The sequence below is a fragment of the Lathamus discolor genome, chromosome 2 (assembly GCF_037157495.1).
Source record: "Lathamus discolor isolate bLatDis1 chromosome 2, bLatDis1.hap1, whole genome shotgun sequence".
Classification (NCBI taxonomy): domain Eukaryota; kingdom Metazoa; phylum Chordata; class Aves; order Psittaciformes; family Psittacidae; genus Lathamus; species Lathamus discolor.
In genome coordinates, this window is record NC_088885.1 from 152,186,822 (window position 1) to 152,205,465 (window position 18,644).

General features: G+C 44.9%; 1 protein-coding gene across 8 annotated transcripts in view; it reads left to right on the forward strand.

Moving 5' to 3' along the window:
- The first annotated feature begins 14,309 nt into the window (after positions 1–14,309).
- The window catches only part of PHF20L1 (PHD finger protein 20 like 1), a 53,423-nt gene continuing 49,088 nt past the window's right edge, over positions 14,310–18,644 (forward strand). For 4 of the 8 annotated variants that reach the window (XM_065668979.1, XM_065668986.1, XM_065668984.1 and 1 more), the window contains exons 1-2: positions 14,313–14,468; positions 15,478–15,583. In XM_065668979.1, the coding sequence (XP_065525051.1) occupies positions 15,501–15,583 (83 nt within the window). In that variant the 5' untranslated portion in view covers positions 14,313–14,468; positions 15,478–15,500. Of the gene's footprint in view, positions 14,469–14,752; positions 14,891–15,477; positions 15,584–18,644 lie in introns of those variants that run through there. The other 4 variants (XM_065668988.1, XM_065668983.1, XM_065668985.1 and 1 more) reach the window with 4 other exon arrangements.

The window sequence follows — 18,644 nt, forward strand, 5'->3', positions numbered from 1 at the left end:
GACTGGAGCACCTCCCGTATGAAGACAGGCTGAGAAAGTTGGGGCTGTTCAGCCTGGAGAAGAGAAGGCTGCGTGGAGACCTCATAGCAGCCTTCCAGTATCTGAAGGGGGCCTATAGGGATGCTGGGGAAGGACTCCTCATTAGGGACTGTAGTGATAGGACAAGGGATAACGGGTTAAAACTTAAACAGGGGAAGTTTAGATTGGATGTAAGGAAGAAGTTCTTTACTGTTAGGGTGGTGAGGGAAGTTGTGAATGCTCCATCCCTGGCAGTGTTCAAGGCCAGGGTGGAGGAAGCCTTGGGTGGGATGGTTTAGTGTGAGGTGTCCCTGCCCATGGCAGGGGGTTGGAACCGGATGATCTTCAGGCCCTTTCCAACCCTAACTATTCTATGATTCTACAATTCTATTAGTTGTAATATATACTTGCTTAAGCTAAAGTTACTGATTCTAGGGCAAATTTGTTTGAAAAGGGATACAGAAGTATACCTCAGCATCAGTTATACCTACTACAGCTCTTTAATAACCCGAGTGTGAAACTTTTCAGCAGCTGAAACCCACAACACAGTTGTTTTGCATGTGATTTTTTTCAGTTTTGATAATACAAAGTAGCAACCACTAAAAAAGAATAACGTGTAAGAGCAGTAGCTTACATATGGGTAGAGCTTTCATTAGAAAGTGTTGGCACATACTGATCAAAGTGGCAGAGCAAACCACGGTCCTCCATTACTAATCTGAATTGTCCCAGAAATGTGCAAGGTATGTGCCTGCTGGGTGCTTATCTGCCACCTTCCACAGAAATAAAACTTAAGGTAAAATAGCATGTATACATAGATTCATGGTCCTTTCCAATCCTAACTGTTCTATGATTCTACGATTCTATGATTCACAACAGAAAGAGAGATATATACCTATGCAATGTATTGCTGTGGAGAAGATGACTTTCTCTCTTTTGAAGAATTAATAGACAGTTGCAATTTGCTTTTAACTAATGATAATTCCAAGCTTTCATAACCAGTCATAGAATAGGCAGTCCAACAGAATTTTTTGCTGCCCTCGATCATGAGAATTTTTGTCTCGTGTTAATGAAGAGGGTTCCTAAAAATCATAATTTAATCAATGCTGAGGAAAACATGGAAATACCACGTTGTAGACAATGCTGAACAGTGTTCTGCTTTCATTTCATACTCAGTTCTGGTCTGGGGCTATTAATAGTGAGAGAAGCTATAGTAACAGTATAAGCAAGCCAAAACAAAGCACCTTAACCACCACTGTACAATGAAGCAGTAGCATTATATCTGTAATCCACAAACTGACCATCAATACAGAACCTTTAAACTATGGCATGAGAAAAGCCCAATAGCTTTAAGAAACTGCACTAAAAATGAATCTGAGGTGAGCACAGAAATATTTTATGTAGAGAATTCAAATAAAAGTTTAAGGCAACAACCCCCCCCCCCGCCGCCTTGAATTTCAAAGCACCCAAACCCCTGTGCTGTAATACAAACAGTCACTGTCCAAACCAGACAATTTTAATTACCTTTCCCTCCAAAAATCAAATTACTCTTTCAGCCAACGAAGCCCTTAATTGGTAGCCAGTAATCCTGTGTCCATCTTCATGTTCTAAATATTTATATTAGTAGGTACCAAAACATAGTGTTAACTGCTAAAATAACTGAAGCCCAGGCAACCAGTTTTATGCTATTGAACCTACCAAACACAAGTGTCTACTAAGGTAGTTTTGTTTGCCCACACATATCAGTCATTTCTGAAGAGCAGTCTAGTCTTTCCTCCCTGCAGGCAGCGATAACAACATCCACAGAAATATGAAACTTCCTGAAGAGCAGTACAGAAATGAGTCCAAAGCTTAGTTATTACTCAGCTGACAAATATATTAAGAGATAAATATGTGTAAAATCTTCCAAACCTGGAAAATCCATTTCACTATCAACACATGTATGTAAAAGAGTTTCTCGTCATCAACACAAGCGCCCCTGAGACGTTAAGTGGAGGGTGCTCCTTCTGCAGCTTCCTGGAAGAGATTAGCTCTGAGGCTTCGGAAAGGCAGGTCTATGAAGTCCCCTGTTTCCTTTTGAAAACAGCCCGTGCAATCAGCGGCACAGAGGCAGAATGAGGTCACGCTTCCTGTGAAGTAGCCTCACATCAGAAGCATTCATTTTGAAGAGCAAACTGAAGATTAAGATTAGCCTAGTAAACGCTCTTTCAGGCTGCTGCGAAACAGAAGATACACTGAACAACGTTTCACTCCAATAATGATACAGAGAACAAAGACAGAACCTTTTCTCATACAGTGACACAGGTTTTTGTTTCAGCTTTACATTTCTACCTCACTCAGAAAACTTTGAAGTCCCAAATCACTCTATTTGTTGAAATACTTGTGAGCCTGATGGGCTTTGATGTAAGAAAATGATCCAGGTACCAAAAAAATCCACGTATAATAACAAGGGATTTTGCAGAAGCATTATTATAGGGAAGATGCATCTGAGAGTTCAGAGTTGTTTGTTTCATGGTCAAAACCATCATTGCAAACATATACCATGCAACATCAAGATAAATTGTCTTGAAAGGAGAAAGGAATAAAGCCATTTGTAAACATGCTCATTGTTCCACTCTAGGCATTTCATACTATGCAAGGTAATTCATCACATCTTGTAAGTACACAAAAATAAAGTCAAATCCACATAAGAGAAATGAAGCCTGAACAAGTCCTGGCAATCAAAATGATTTGGCTGTAGAACTCTTACACACAAAAGTAGTATAAATCAGCTGCTTGACACTGCAGAATTATACAACCTTAGGGAGCAAAACTTCATCTCCAGACAAACAAACAGGTGAAACATGCTAGTAGGTATCTCTCCTGATGTCTGTATGTAGCCCTGACAAAAAAGAAAGCATAAATCTAGTAAAATATGATTGATTTGGTTTAATGATGGGGTCGTTTTCCCTGGAGAAGGAAAAATATTTCCACTGATAAAAAGGAGTTAAACATCTCACCTCAGAGAAAAGGACACAAAAATAGGAATTAGGCAATTAGGATGTTACGAAAGACCTTCTGTTAGGGAGCTGAACTAGAATTAGTATTTTAAGGTCCTTTTGTTCAAACATGAAAACATGTTCTTCACTTCTTTTACTTTAGTGGAATTATGCCAATGAGGAAATTTAGTCCAACGCTATTTCCGTGGATGCATGGGCTTCATTACAGCAGGATTTCCCTGGCCACCCTCTTTCCCAACAGGCAATGGACATAAATTCCCAGTGGTCTTTAAAACTAGGTCACCTACTGAAGAATTTCTATGCATACACTAATTTACTTCTTGGGAGTATTTTGGGGTTTCGGTATATTTTGGTTCTTTTAAATTCTTCTCATCAGGAAGCAGTTCTGAGCTTGGGCTGCTGTTTTGAACGACACTGGTACTGCATGTTTGTCTATATAGTTAAAATGTATTTTGCCTATATCATATTTAGACTTAGAGGTGTTTTCTTTTTTAATCGCTACCATTCATATCTGAAACTCACTGTTCCACAAGCTTTCGATGCATAAATTTTGTGCATTAGTGAATATTTTACAGGTAGGTGTTAGACTATGTACACACACAGAAAGGTTCGTACACAGCTTATGTTTGTTGCCTTTCCTGTCGCTCCTCAAACTGCCCATCCCACCCCACCCCATCGCATTTCAAATTCTAGGAAACAAATACACCAACAAGCTCGCTGTGCAGTAATTTCATGCCTGTTGCATACAAGCTCAACCCACAAAAGGAAGGAAATGAAAAATTACAAAACTAAATGCCACCTATCTTTCTACTTTTGTCCCAGGCTTACTCTACTTTTGATACTACAAATAAATGGAAAGCATATTATCAGTGATCTTTCAAGGCCAGGATGGATGGGGCTTGGAGCAACCTGCTCTAGTGGAAGGCATCCCTGCCCATGGCAGGGGGGTGGAACTGGATGAGCTCTAAGGTCCCTTCCAACCCAAACCATACCATGATACACACACCTGTACAAGGTGGGTCCCTCCAGCAGCTGGGCTCAGACACATGGTCTGCCCTGTAGCTGCCCCTGGATCTCCCCAGTTGCTGGCACCTGGACATCTGAGCTCTCAGGGCCACAGTCCAACTCCAGTTGGTGGTACAGACCATCACACACAGCTGGTCAGGATTCCCATTGTCCTCAGCAGCACCCTCCCTACGGCATCACCCTTAGAGACACCTTTGCCTCATGTCCCCAGGCAGCAACTCCCCTCACTCCCAAGGGTTCTATGGCATTGACTCATCTGAGTGGGTTTCATGCCTGTACACAGGGGTTGTGCCTCCTCTGGGACAGCCCTTGGAAGGACCGAGGCAGAGCATTCCTTCTTCTGAGTCCTTAACTTGGTTTCCCCCTGCCTTTGTGCCCTGGTCCTCCTCTGGACTGATGCAGAAGAGCCCTTGGTGAGCTGATGGCTCCTGGGATGGGCCTGGAAGCAACTGGGGCAGGTTATTATTTGAGCTACCCCTCCATCTGTTGTCTTTCTGTGCTCCTTAGTGGGTGTGCAGATGAGCTTTTAGCCTACATTACAAAGCAATCCTGCCATCTCAGCAACCCACAGCATTTCAGTGCAGTGTGCTATTATGCTAAACACACAGTTCTCAGAAAGGGTATTTTGTGTGGTAGAGTGAATTGAGTGGCCATGATTGAGGGAGTAGAGCGCTTATTGATTGAGTGCAATTGAGAGTAATCTGATGCTTCTCTAACTCTTTTCAGCTCACAGCCTTTAGCTTTCCCACCAGCTTCAGTGACCATCAAATCAAGCCACTTGTCCCATATCATGGCTCTTTGCTAATGCTGTTTATATAGTACTCAACAAGTAAAAAATATTTTGAGATATCTGAAAAGTAATTGAAACATTAAAAAAACAGCAGGGGAAGGGCAGATAATGAGAACTTCAGAGCAGCCACACAGGGTCAAACTGAAGGTCTATGAATCTCTCCCTGCCTGCAGTCTTGCTGCAGGGAAAACCAAGACTCATTTTAATTCACCTTTGTGAATGATAGGATTTTAAGCTAAGGGCATCCTTTTATGCAGCCGAAGCACTTAGTAATGCTTGAGGTACCCTGGCTATTAAAAAAAGTCTTCAGAAATCCAGACACTTTATTTCAACGTTAAGAGAAGGCTGATCCTGCATGAAGTTAGCATTTCACTGCAGTTTACAGAATGGACGCATCAATTATGATTTTAATAACCTTATCAGGTCAGCTGTATGAACAGAGATTAATTTGCTTTAGAAGAGAAGCAAATTACTTTTTGATGTTATCAGGTGGAAATCCCACTTCACCCTGTCAGAGACCTCGGGCTAGATTTCTTTTCCACGTTCACTGTTTTCGGTTAATTGCTCCTGCATACAGGTAACAAAGGTTATTTCTGTTTCCCATGGTGGAGTACAATGCACAGACTTGTAAAGCTTGGATTCAGCTCTGAGCTTGCGGATAGATCCACACTGCTTGGATGTCAACTAAAGCTTACCTGCAATAATGTTATGTCAGCTACACACACAGTCCAGATAGACAAAAAGTGTTTAGAAAGGTTCTAAATCAAGCAAATCTGGATGCACAATTATACTTCCCTGTGGAAAGCCATGACCAATCTGTATTGCATCTCCTTGCTCTTTGCTTATATGGTGTTGGAAGGAAATCTGTTTTGTCTGTAACTTGATGTAGACGTGGGAATTTGCCTAACAGGAATTTTGTACAATGTCACATAAGAGCAGTGGAAAAGCGCATATGGGGAAAAGAGGTGCTTCCATTAGAATCTGCAGCTCCCCCACCTTGTGTTCCTAAATACTGCTCCTTTAAAAACTATTTTATCATAGAAAGAAAACAAAAGGAAGAGGATAATATTCAAATCCATCTGTCAAGGCAGAATTTAATCAAGGTCCCTAACAGACCTTGAGTAGATCCTCATTACAGCTCTTTGTACACTTCTTCACAAGATCTGACTGTTACTGAACAAGAAGATAGGAACACTAAGAAAAGCAACAAACACATCTATGCTAAAAGCTGGCTGACTTATTTATGTTAAGGATTACAAAAGATGGTGAATTAGCACTCTGCTGTACCTGCAGTGACTACAAGCATCAGGACAGAGGAAGCTGTTGGCCTGTTGTGCTCTAGAAGCATCTTATTTGAGGAGAATAAAAACTTTAACACACTGATTACTGGTCTGAATGGAGAATGAGTGGGAATGGGATTTGAGGTGGCAGTGGAAACATGGTATGTATGGCATGTGTTCATGGGGCCTAGGCCTGCAGGTCATCAAGCTTCCAGCACAAATCTACATCCAGACTGAGAAGGAAATGACAGGGACTAAACCAGGTTGGGCAGTATGGGAGACTGATCACTTTAAACTCTAAAGGCCATAAAAGGGTGTGTCCAAACCCAGCACAATGAGGCAAATGGAGGAAGTACCCATAAGACATGGTGAAGACGTGTTGTTTGCCCACGTTCCTTATCTTCTGTGTCACTACAGCTAATGCTGGACAGATCATCCGCATAGCAGCACCTTGGTGGCTGAGATCTAGACAGGCCACCTAGACAACACACAGCTTTGAGTAGCAACACGTAGCTCAGGTAGATACGTAAGTTCTGAACGTTTTGTTGGGAGTTTCCTTGTTACAGGAGTCCCAAAGGGAATGTTCCTCTGGAGGTGGAGATGCACTGCTGATCAGCATAGCTGACACCCTTGATAGCTTCTGTAACCTGCATGGGCCAGTGGTGGAGGGTCTGGTACTGAAATGCAGTGAAGGCTTTTGGTCAACATATAGTTCTAAAGCATCATAGTATGCTTTATATATACTGTTGTAAGAATGAGGCCTGAGAACAGGAGATACGCGGTGAAGGGATTAGGGAGGCCTGGTAGTTACAACACCTTGATAGAGGTGATCAGCTGCTGATGGAGGTGATTAGCTATCAGGCAAAGGGAGACCTGATGGCCCTTAATGCTTGCCTAAACAGGGTGAAAGAGGGAGAGATGCTATTGTTTCACAGTTCTGTTACACAAGACCCACAGCCCCCGAGCAGCCTGAGTGAATGTCATTGAAACTGTTGTTATCTCCCATTTACACATAAAAAATACACCAGTGAGAAAGTGACTGCCCCCCCTCCCCATCTGCGAGGGCAGCAACAGGTAATTTGGCTGCAGTCTCATTTCCACTGTTCTCAAAAGTATGAATTCAGCATTCAAACTCCCCCATGGCAGAGGATGAGTATACGACCCCGCTTTGCATGCAAGTCGATGGCTCTCTCCTCCCCAAAGCCTCTTTGATGAGATTTGCATCTCTGACTATGTTGAATGATACCTGGGTGGAAGTAAGCTTAATGAATTAGCCATATGAACTCCATTAATCATTGGGTAGCTTTGGATTATAGTGCTAATGGAGTTAGTGAATTTATCAAGGGCCATTCCAAATCTGCTTTTGGAATCTGTATAATCTATTGCTCCAATAAACTACACTATTTGTGAATTGGTAATCGTGAAAGTTCTCACTGAACACAACTGGATGTATGGTGTTGAACTGGTTATAATCAGGAATTAAGGCCAGCTGCACCCAGACCCTCTGATCTCTGAGGAGTGACTGGAACGCAAGGGGGGTTATTTTCTGCCAAATTTATATTCTCTTAACACAACAATTGTATATACTGAAAATCTATAGTTGGGAAGGTGCTGGTACTGATACGCAGACAGACTCCACAACTCGTTAAAAGTTGTAAAATAGGTATGCTCAACCCTCTGCATCAGTACCACTGGTTCCTGAGACAATGGTACTGGCAAGATACTGGTGATACTGATGTCATGTCATTTCTATAACATATCATACTGATCAATGCATAAATGAGGATAACAATAGACAATGATACTCTAATAACATTCTTTAAAGTGCCTGTCTTCCCTGCTGTTTTACACAGCACCCTTATCAGTTGTGTCTGCATTTGTATGTAAATAACCACTCTAGTCAGACAGTGGCCGAGTTCCTTTCTGCCTTTAAGTAAAAGTCCAGATATGTGAAGCTTGTACTGAGAATCCACAGGCTTTTCTGGAACTGTTTGCAGTATTTCCAGCTATGCCTGTGCCATTCTTACTTGTCGCATTTCCAGCTGGATTCAAACTGATGTCCTGGCCTAATTCAACTGCTAGGGGAAAGGAAAAGGCACAGGCAGCCTTGGTATCCAGTGGAGGATTATGATACACTACAGGCAGAGTGGTTTTGTAGCTTGGATGCTATCCAGCACTGCATAAAGATCAAGGATTTGAATGTGGCCCACAAGGCAATTGAGGACAGAGACCCAGAACTGTGATAGCCTTCCAGGAACCTGCCCATGCGATGCCAGCACAGACCTAAGGGCCAAATATCAAGAATTCCTCCCATAAGTGAATGATTTGCAAGCATTTTACAGGCAAGGGTGGACACTGAGGGCTAATGTCTTAATTGACAATCATCCTTCAGCCCCAGTTTTCACAGGACCACAGACAGGAATATAATCACATTAGTTTTACCAAGTGAACAGTATTGCCTGTTGGTAGATGTGATGTATATGTGTCCATTCTCACTCCCGGACTCCAACCAGATGTGAATTTTGGAGTTCTGCTTTCCTTCAGTCTGAGTTGAAAATCCTCTCTACACATTCATATTGGCAACCTGACTCCAAAACTGTCCTTGCTAGACTGCCTGGGTTGCAGTAATTTCTCTATTAGTTTCTCCTTTCCTCTTACAGAACTCCCCAATATCATTATGACGACGATAAACATCTTGCTGTTGAATGCTCAGTGACTCCATCACTCTTGGCAGGACATTCCTTCTGTCTTTTTCCCTGACCCACCTTGAGGACTGATCTCATGGCAGACCATGAAAAGCTTACCACTGGGATACGTTTGTGAGTTGATTCACCATAAAGTATATGCTGAATTTCAATCTCACAAGGTAATAATCTAGGAAATCAGTGCACAATCAGAGCAGGTACTAGCACAGATTTTGTTCAATATTGTTCTCATCAAGGCTTTAAGAGAAACTGCCATATAATATTTACTGATGTGTCCCAGTCTACAGAACCTCCCCCAAACACAAAACACAATCCAAGACATATGGCTGCAATATGTAAGGCAGAAGTAAGCAACACATTGCACAGTACTGTTTCCGAGGCAAAAGCAAAATTAACCTCAAGAGGCCTAACATTCTTTGCAAAACAATATTCAAAGCACAGTGAATGTTGAGTATGTCCCCAAGATATAAATGGATACATGGAAAGTGGTTTAACCAGGCTGTATGATGGCACAGCAAAGCTGTCTTCATCCAGAACAGGCAGCTGCTCCCTTCCAGCCATGCAGAGCATCAGGAGGTACCACTCTGGTAAGCAATAACTTCATCTGCCTCCCAGGATTTCCTTTAGCCTCCATCAACACCCAGTGTTTGCTCTGTCTTCTCTTTCTTTCTACATATTTGGGACTCTTTCACTAACTTTTTAGCTACCTGTATAAATGCAAATTTCATCACCCATCTGGCATCCTCATCTTACCATACTTCATCATTACAATGCTGTTAGTAGGGAACCTTATGTCTGGTTTATAGCTTCATGTCACCTCTCCAGCATGCAGTGAAAGACAGAGCTGTGGCTGCTATACCTGTCAGCAAACAGCCAGCTCTCCAAGAGAAACCATTTATTGAGCTAAAGGCATTCTGCAAAGAAGCAGTGAGCAATAGAGTAAAAAATGTCCTTCAGCAGCTTCAGTGTCTTTCTAAACTGAAAAAGATGGAGATTGGTGTCCCAAACCTGTTGGGTTAATATTTTGTTTGGTGTCCATAGCAATGAGTGTCAGCTACTTTCTTTTCCCCTACACCACCAGATGCTTCAGAACTCAGCCACTTTAGGGTAATTCCCAGCATCTGGAAAATTTCGGGCTCTAAAATGGAAGAAGTGTTTGGTGAGATAGTGGAAATCTACACAAAAGGAGGAGGAAATTTCTGGAGGGCAGGGAGTTTCTGGGATGGAAGAAAAAGAAAGGCAGAGAAACTGTAGAGGACATAGGAACTCATGCCAGACAGGATGTCAACATGGACCAAGGACAGACGATTACAGAGCAGAGCCAGGCTGTGACCCAGCACCCAGACTGACAGATAGAGCGGGGTAGAAGTGCTGTTTGCTAGGCTGAGACTGGGCAGGCACCATCTAACTACAAGCACCAGCAGTCCCTTTAAATATATCTTCCTACTAAAAAACAATGACAAAGTTTTATTCTGTTGAGTGTCACCTCATGACTGCAATATCTGACATTCACAGTGGTTTTTTATGGACTAACCCACGCGAAAAAATACACAGCAAAATAAACAAACTGATGTCTCGAACCATGGTATCTTTTTTCCCCAGGTGTTTGATCATTCTTCCAGATCTTTCCTGAACCTTTCCAGTTTTTGGATGGCTTTTCTGAAGAGTAAGTTATTTTAATAGCAACGTCCTGGTGCCAAGTGCAGAGATAATGTCACCTCTCTACTCCTACTCAGTATTTCCATGTGCATGTGCTTTGCAAAGACTGCATTACTCTTTTCAGCATCAACAGCACATCATGAGCTCATGCTCAGCTGATTATGAAATACTCTCTTCCCCCTCCAAGTCTTTGTGAGTCACTGACTGGCAAGATAAAACCTCCTATCCAGTTTGGTCTCCAATTTATGGTCTGTACAATATTTGCAATGCTAAAGACATGCTTCGTGACAAGATTAAGCACCAGATTTTGTGAGGAGCAGAAGTAATGAAAGCTCCTTTGCTGCAGTTCTGCCTGGTGATGTTCTGGTGTCTGAAGGACAGGTCAACACAGTCACTCTTCCCAGATGAGCATTTTGACATAACAGGTTGGGATAATGTGATGAGACCTCTATTTCTGTGTCAAGCTTGAAGTAAGGCAGACAAATGGAGACAAGGAGAATGGAAGGCAGACATGCAATGCTGTTCTGAAGGCAGCGTGGTAGGAGTCACACACAGCAATCTGCATTGGGTTATCCCTTCTTCTGAGTCCTTAACTTGTGTTCCCATCTGCCACTGGGCCTCTGTCCTCCTCTGAGCTTGAGGAAACAGGCCTCTGATGGGCTGATGGCTCTTGGCAGCCAGGGGTCAGGGTGTTAACTTATGCTTCCTCTCCTGCTGTTGTCTCTCTGTGGTCCTTTTGTGGTGGTGCATATGGGCTTTTAGCCCCGATTACCACCACTTGGGATTTGCAGCACCTCTGCAGTTTGCTGTCAGCTCTGCCTCCCTCTCCTGATGGCCTCAGCAGTGAGGTGATGCTCAAGGTGCCGCACACTGCTCTGAGCCCTTCTCATTGCACAGCCAGCCTACAGCATGCAGCTGAGCATGACTCAACCCACACATACGTGGCCTCATCCTCGCTGCCGCTTTTATCTCACCCCTGTCTCCCTCTCCTTGAACAGAAGCACCTTCATTTTTCCAATAGCATCCTGACGCTGCACATTCATTGCAACCCTGTGAGCTCTCATTGCCAACACAACAGCCCTCACTATACTCGAATAAACCCTCTAAACAAAAGCCTGCATCAAAATGATGCTCATGGTAGAAAGAACTGGAGATTTCAGTTGAATGCAATGGCAACTTTGTACTAAAAAAGATAAAAAAAGTGGGTTAGTTTTTGCTTTCATTTTTTCTTGCTTTGTTTGCTTTGTTTTTCTTCAAGCCTCCTTCCTCCTTCAGTCTCTCCTGCTTGCTACCGCCGTCCCGAAAATGGGAATAAGGAAAAATCAAAGGAGGAATAAAAAGATCCATAGCAAATCTATACTCTAAAATATCCCACTGCACAGACTCCCTATAAAGACTCTTCAAGTGGGAGGCAGCCTCGCAGGGACTAACCACAGCGGATGGGTTGACCTTGGAGAGCAGCCAAACTCCCACATAGCTACTGGCTCACTCCCCTGCAGCGGGATGAGGGAGAGAATAGAACGAAAGTGAGAATGTAGGCACAGAAAAGGACAGTTAAATAGGTGAGGGAAGGCAAAAACCCCAGCCAAACCCCAAACAAACCCTAAGCCATACAACCCAACCTCCAAATCCCCAGACAATGCAAAGGCAATCATCATGCACCACCTCCCACCAGCAGACCCATTCTCAGCCAATCTCCCTGCAATGGTCACCTTGGAAGACAAAATCCCCACTATTCTTTCTCCTCTGCTCCAGGTTTTCTTGCCCAGGTCGATGTTTTATGGCATGGAATATCCCTTTGGACAATATGGGTCAACTGTCTCTGCTGTGCCCCCATCTAGTCTCCTGCTCACCCTCAGCCTACTTGTTCAGGGTGTGTGTGTGTGCAGAATGATAACAAAAAGCAAGCCTTGATGCTCCGAAAATGCTGTTCAGCAATAGCCACAACACTGGTGGATATCTGCCCCATCATGGACCTCCATGCACTGCAGGGCAGAACCTGCTTCAGCACGGTCTGTATCACGGGCTGCAGGGGAATCTCTGAGCCGGTGCCTGGAGCATCTCGTCCCTCCTGCAATGACCCCAATGACCCTGGTGCCTTCAGAACGGTTCCACTCACATACCCGTACTCTTTCTGGCTGCATTTGCAGAGTCGTTTCCTCTCCTGATGGGCTCAGCCTTGGCCAGTGGTGGGTCCACCTTGAAGCCTGCTGGAATTGGCTCCACTGGATGTGGGGGAAGCTTCCGTCAGCTTCTAACAGATGCTTTCACTGTAACCCCCCGACTACCAAAACCTTGCCATGCAAAGTCAATCCACTTGACAAAGTTTTGCTTTCAGGTCACTCGATGGAGGACTCACAAGCTGACTGTGACCCAGGATCTGCAGTCTCCAGAAACCCACTATGCCTAGGAAAGCTTTTTTATTAGCTGGTGGAAACTTGGCTGTTATCTTAGTGACCACATCCATGGGGATGTGATGATGCTGATTTCCAACCATTACAAAATGGTTGGAAACATCTATCCTGGAGAAGAGGAGGAAGGTCCCCATGAGATGGTTCCTGAAGTGCTGAGATGACAGCAATGCAGGGATAAGTGCCAGTGGCTGCAGGCCACTGCTTTTATCAGATGTCTCCAGGCAAAGCAAAACACAGCGATAAGCAGCACAGCAGGCAGCAAAAGCTGACTGCAGCCATTAAGAAGCCCTGGAGCTCAATGTGCAGTAAGAAAGGGAGTAAGCTTTGAGCAACCTGGTCTAGTGGAAGGAGTCCCTGCCTGTGGCAGGGGGTTGGAACTGGATGAGATTTGAGGTCCCTTCCAACCCAAACCATTCCATCATTCTATGAAGTCACTCAGCACTAGGACCAGCAGCAATACATACCAGCTCAACAGCTGCATTAATGTAAATGCAGCCAAGCACACCCCGATCAAACCCATTACTATCTCTAGCCCTGGACTGAGAAGGATAGAGAAGGGCCACGAGGATGATCAGGGACTGGAGCACCTCCCATACAAAGACAGGCTGAGAAAGCTGGGGCTGTTCAGCCTGGAGAAGAGAAGGCTGCGTGGAGACCTCAGAGCAGCCTTCCAGTACCTGAAGGGGGGCTACAAGGATGTTGGGGAGGGACTGTAGTGATAGGACATGGGGTGATGGGTTTAAACTGAAACAGGTGAAGTTCAGGTTAGATATAAAGAAGTTCTTTACTGTGAGGGTGCTGAGGCACTGGAACAGGTTGCCCAAAGAAGCGGTAAATGCTCCATCCCTGGCGGTGTTCAAGGACAGGACGCAGAGGCTTGGAGCAACCTGCTCTAGTGGAAGTGTCTGTGCCTGTGGCAGGGGTGAGACTCAATGAGCTTTAAGGTCCCTTCCAACCCAAACCATCCTGTGCTTCTGTGATTGCATGAAAAAAGGGGGAATCCCCCTTTTGGGTCAAGGTCAAAGGAGGTGTCATGGGCACAGGAGGGAGGTGAGGAGAAGCCATTGCTCTGCACCTGTGGCAGGCTCAGGGATGGTGCCCAGGCTGCCAATAGCTGTACTGTCAATGGCCAGGCTGTCAATCAATGGCTATCAATGGCTGTCAGTCAATGGCTATCAATGTCCGGTCTGTCAATCAATGGCTATCAATAGCTGGGCTATCATTGAATGGCTATGAATCAATAGCTACCAATGGCTGTCTATCAATGGCTGGGCTGCCATCCAATGGCTATGAATCAATAGCTATCAATGCCTGTCAATCACCCCCCGCCACTGCCCCTCTTTGTCTCCCTCACTCCGCTCTCTACCCCCGCCCCCAGGTCACGCGGCAGCGGCGGCTCCGCAGTCACGTGGCGGGGGCGGTGTCATGGCGGCGCCGGGCCGCGCCTCGCGGACTCGTCGCGGGGTGGTGACGCGGCGGCGGGGCGCGGGGAGGATGGGGCTGTGAGGGCGCCGGACAGCCCGCGCCGCGCCGAGCGGGACCAGCGGGCTCCGCCGCTGCCGTGCGGCTCGCAGGAGGCGGTAAGGAGCGCGGCGCTGGGCGGGCGGCCCCGCCACGGCCCCGTCCGGGCCGGCCCCGGCCACCGCGGGGCTCCGGCTCCCCCCTCACGGTGCCTGGGCCTGGCGGGGCGGCGCCCGCGGCCCTCCCCGCGCTGGGCCGTGCCCGCGTCCTCCCCTGGGCCCGCCGGCCCGCGGCCCTCCTCCCGGCCCCGCCGCGGCGGGCCCTTTGTGTGCTCCGCGCTCGGGCCTGGGCTTCCCCGGGCCGGGCCCCGCCGCTGCCCCCGGGCGCGCTGCGGGCGCCGGCGGCGGAGCCCCGCCTGAGGGCCGGGGTCCGGGTGTGCGCGGTCCGGTCCCGCCTCCCGGCAGCCTCGCTCGTCAGCCGGCGTGCGGCAGTGCCTGCGGTCCTGGCGGTCCGCGCCGCGGTGGGACACCGGCTGGTCACGGTAATGGTGGTGGCAGTCGGGCAGAGAGGTGATCGGGTTGGTAGTGACTGCATTGGGGAAAGGCATTAAAAGACGCTCGTGAAACTTCCGTAGTGTTAACTATGAGTCGAGAGTGCGTAGGAAGGGTTTTTTTTCCTTGCTTGTTTTCATTAATTTCATCTTGCTTGTTCTTTAGGCTGTGCTTATCTTTAAATTTCTATTATTGGTAAGGTAAGTTCTTGGTTTTGACCTTTTCCACAGCAGAGGAGAGCCTGCACCTGGCCTCCAGGTCTCTCTTAGCATTATGCTTCAAAAATGTGCCCTGTTCTTACAGTGCAGTACCGCTCCAAAAATGAACACCAGTTTTTTTTTACTTTAATTTTATTTTTTAACTTAAAGCTGGTGACTCTTTTGGGTGTTTTCAAAGCAAAATGCATGACTTTTGGGTTTCATGGCTTCACAGGGCCTTGACTGTACTTCTGAAAACTTAATGGAAGGTTGGGATAGAAATGCCACATCTTTTTCCATGCACTGGAGTATATTTGCTGTCAGTGATGTGCTTTAGACAGTGTTACGGGTTCTTATGACTTCTTTTTTTTTCTCCAAAGGTAGTGAAAAAGAGAACCTCAAGATGAGTAAAAAGCCTCCCAATCGTCCTGGAATCACATTTGAGATTGGTGCGCGCTTGGAGGCACTGGATTATTTACAGAAATGGTATGAGAGAACTTGTACAGTATGTGCTAAGAGCATAATTGTTCTGTCTGTATCCTGTTTTGGTGTTGAGTTATAAGTCCTTGTGCAGCTTTTAACTGGCTGCTTCACATGTGAACTTTATGGATTTCCATGTAAGTCTGTTAAAACTGTTGGCTTTTAGGAAAAATTCTCTCTTCAGAAACCAAACTAAACTTCGCTGTGGGTTTTCCTTTGTTTGCTTTTAGTTGCTTGTGCAACCGTGGCAAGCAAAGACCATTTCTAAAGTGGCGTGGAATGCGGTGTCATGTGTGAGATGATGGGTGTGTTAATGTGGTAAACTTCTGTGACTAAAGACTTTGGTTTAGTTTAAAGGTGTGCGCATGAATGTATTTTATATTTGTCTATCAAACTTCAAATCATAGAGAGGTTTGGGTTGGAAAGGACCTTAAAGATCATCTGGTTCCATAAGTTCACAAACTGATGTTAACAAAACAAAGCATCCTTAACTGGAATTCTTGAACTAGGCAAGTATGATTGTGTTTATATCAAACAGTTGGAGAAACGAAGTGCTTCAGATGGTGTCTCTGGAACCTCCCAGTCACATCGTGAGTAGGAGTCAAGCTATAAAATGGAAATTTGGGCACTAGGACCATGCTACACAGCATGTCTGTTGTGAAAGGAGCTGTTAGCTTGAAATACATTGTTCGTCCAAATGTCATTAATGTAAGTGGGCTGATGTCATAATGTGTGCTGGCCGTGCTATTTCAGTTTGAATAATCCCTGGTTTTAAGCAGATGACAGAGGGAGTTGATGCTTCTACCCAGAAGTGTTGTCTTAGCTGCTCTCTGATTAATTAGGGCTAGGAAATGTAGAGGCCTGTATCTGCTTTTCAGTTGCATTCCTGGAGATGTATGTTCATGTAAATACCTGATCCTGCTAACTCCCAAGTTACATGATAGAGAAGTCTGTGTATTATTTACATGTTTACTCCAGTAGTTACATGCTCTGTATAAAAAGTGGGTTGAACTTTTTATCAGGAGAGCTGTGATTTTAATTACAGCAAAAGTGTTTGTTTTAATAAACAGTCTCTAAAGGAAGATGTGGTTTACAGAACAGGTCTTGTTCTGACCTGTTGCTGTAGAATGGGTTTTCAACATACCCATTCTATAACTGAATTCCAGGATCATGAAATTAGCTGAATAGTGCTATAAAAATAAAATCATTTTAAGAGAACTTTTAACAGCAACTTTTGAGAATAGGGAAAACTGGTTAAAGTAGCTAAATAATGCAAGTTAATATGTAAAAATAACTTTGGCTTAATTGTATCCAAAAACCATCACTGAATATCTAGTGTGTAGTTTGTATCAAGTCTGCCCAGCCTTAAGGGTCGGGTGTCAGTTCTACAGTGCTTGTCTAGGTTATGGCCCTGTCTTAAGCTGTGCAGCTGAGTTACTTGGTATTTTCAGGCAGAACAGAATTTATCCTCAGCTTTCTAGGAGCTGATTCTTCATCTGCATCATCAGGTAGAACAGGTCAGGTTTATCTGCATCTGAACTTCTGTTGGTGCCATATGCATAAAGTTAATGTTACAATCTTGCCGCTACAGCAGCACCGAAACCAAGATTATTTCAAGTGAAGTGATATTCATGTATGTAACCAAAGAACTTGTGAGAGAAAGCCCACTGTTATGTTGTTATTAGGGTGACATGGGCTGGAATAATAGTCCATGTGATTTGTTTTCTTAGCCTTCTGTTGCATAGGGGGGTGGTGGATGTTTTTTAAACTCTTTCTATATATCAGCTGTATGCATTCCCTTCATCTGCATGCAGAAATACATACTTCAAAGAAAATAAAAGTTGCTGAACTCACATGAAATCTCTTTATATTTCTTAACAAAACCACAGTTGAAGAGCAGTAGTACTGCTTAGCTCAGTCTTTCTGTGAGTGACAAATTAAGAACACTTGCTGAAAAATAACATTTGAAAGTGGATTATTTTTTGTCCTCCATTTTTCTGAAAGCCTGCTGTCATGTAAAGTGTTCATGACCAGTTAAAATATTAATCAAGAAAGGCTTCTAGAGGATGGAAAATAATGTAGTAAAGTCTGTTTTTGCTTTCTGAGGCACTTTTGCAGGTCTTAAATTTTCATCTGTGCAGTCACTTGCTGAAATTCACCTCAGGGAATCCTGTGTTCTATTTGAATTCTGGAACTTTGGAGGGGGTATTGTGTGCCTTGACTTTGCTTAAAATCCCTGTAATTTTAAATGAGGTAGTTTTTGCAGGCAGTGTTTGGGTCGCTGGTATCATTTGGCATGAGCAGTTACTAAGCAGAAGAAAGCCTGGTCAAACTGATCAGCAAAGACAGGCTGTCAGTAAGCTTTATTCTGGATGTAACTGCAGTCTCTTCTTTATCAAGTGCACCAGAGTGCTGCTGCAGGGGGGAGGTCGTCTTGCACAAGAAGTCACTTGTTATTGTGGCTGATGTCATCTGCCTGGACTTGTGCAGGACAGTATCAAATGCTTTCCACACCATCCATGTCTCTAAGCTGGAGAGGCATGGATTTAACAGATGGACCCCTTGGTGCATAAGGAATTGGTTGGGTGGATGTACTGAAAGAGTTGTGGTCAGTGGCTCAATGTCCAGGTGACCAGTGATGTGTGGTGTTCTTCAGGGGTTTGTGTTGGGACCAATCCTGCTCAACATGTCAGTGACATGGACAGTATGATTGATGCACCCTCAGCAAGTTTGCTGATAACACCAAGCTGTGTGATTCGGTTGATATGCTAAAGGGAAGGGATGCCATCCAGAGGTACCTTGACAGGCTTGAGAGGTGGCCAGTGCCAACCTCATGAACTTCAACAAAGTGAAGTACAGTGGCCTACACCTGGGTCGGAGCAATCCCAAGCCCTGACAACTACAGATGATGCAGAGACTAGATAGGGAGTAGCCCTGAGGAGAAGGACTTGTGGGTTTCCGTCAGTGAGAAGCTCAGCATGACACGGCAGTGTGCGCTCACAGTCCAGAAACCAGCCATGTTCTGGGCTATATCAAAAAGAGTGTGACCAGCAGGTTGAGGAGGTGA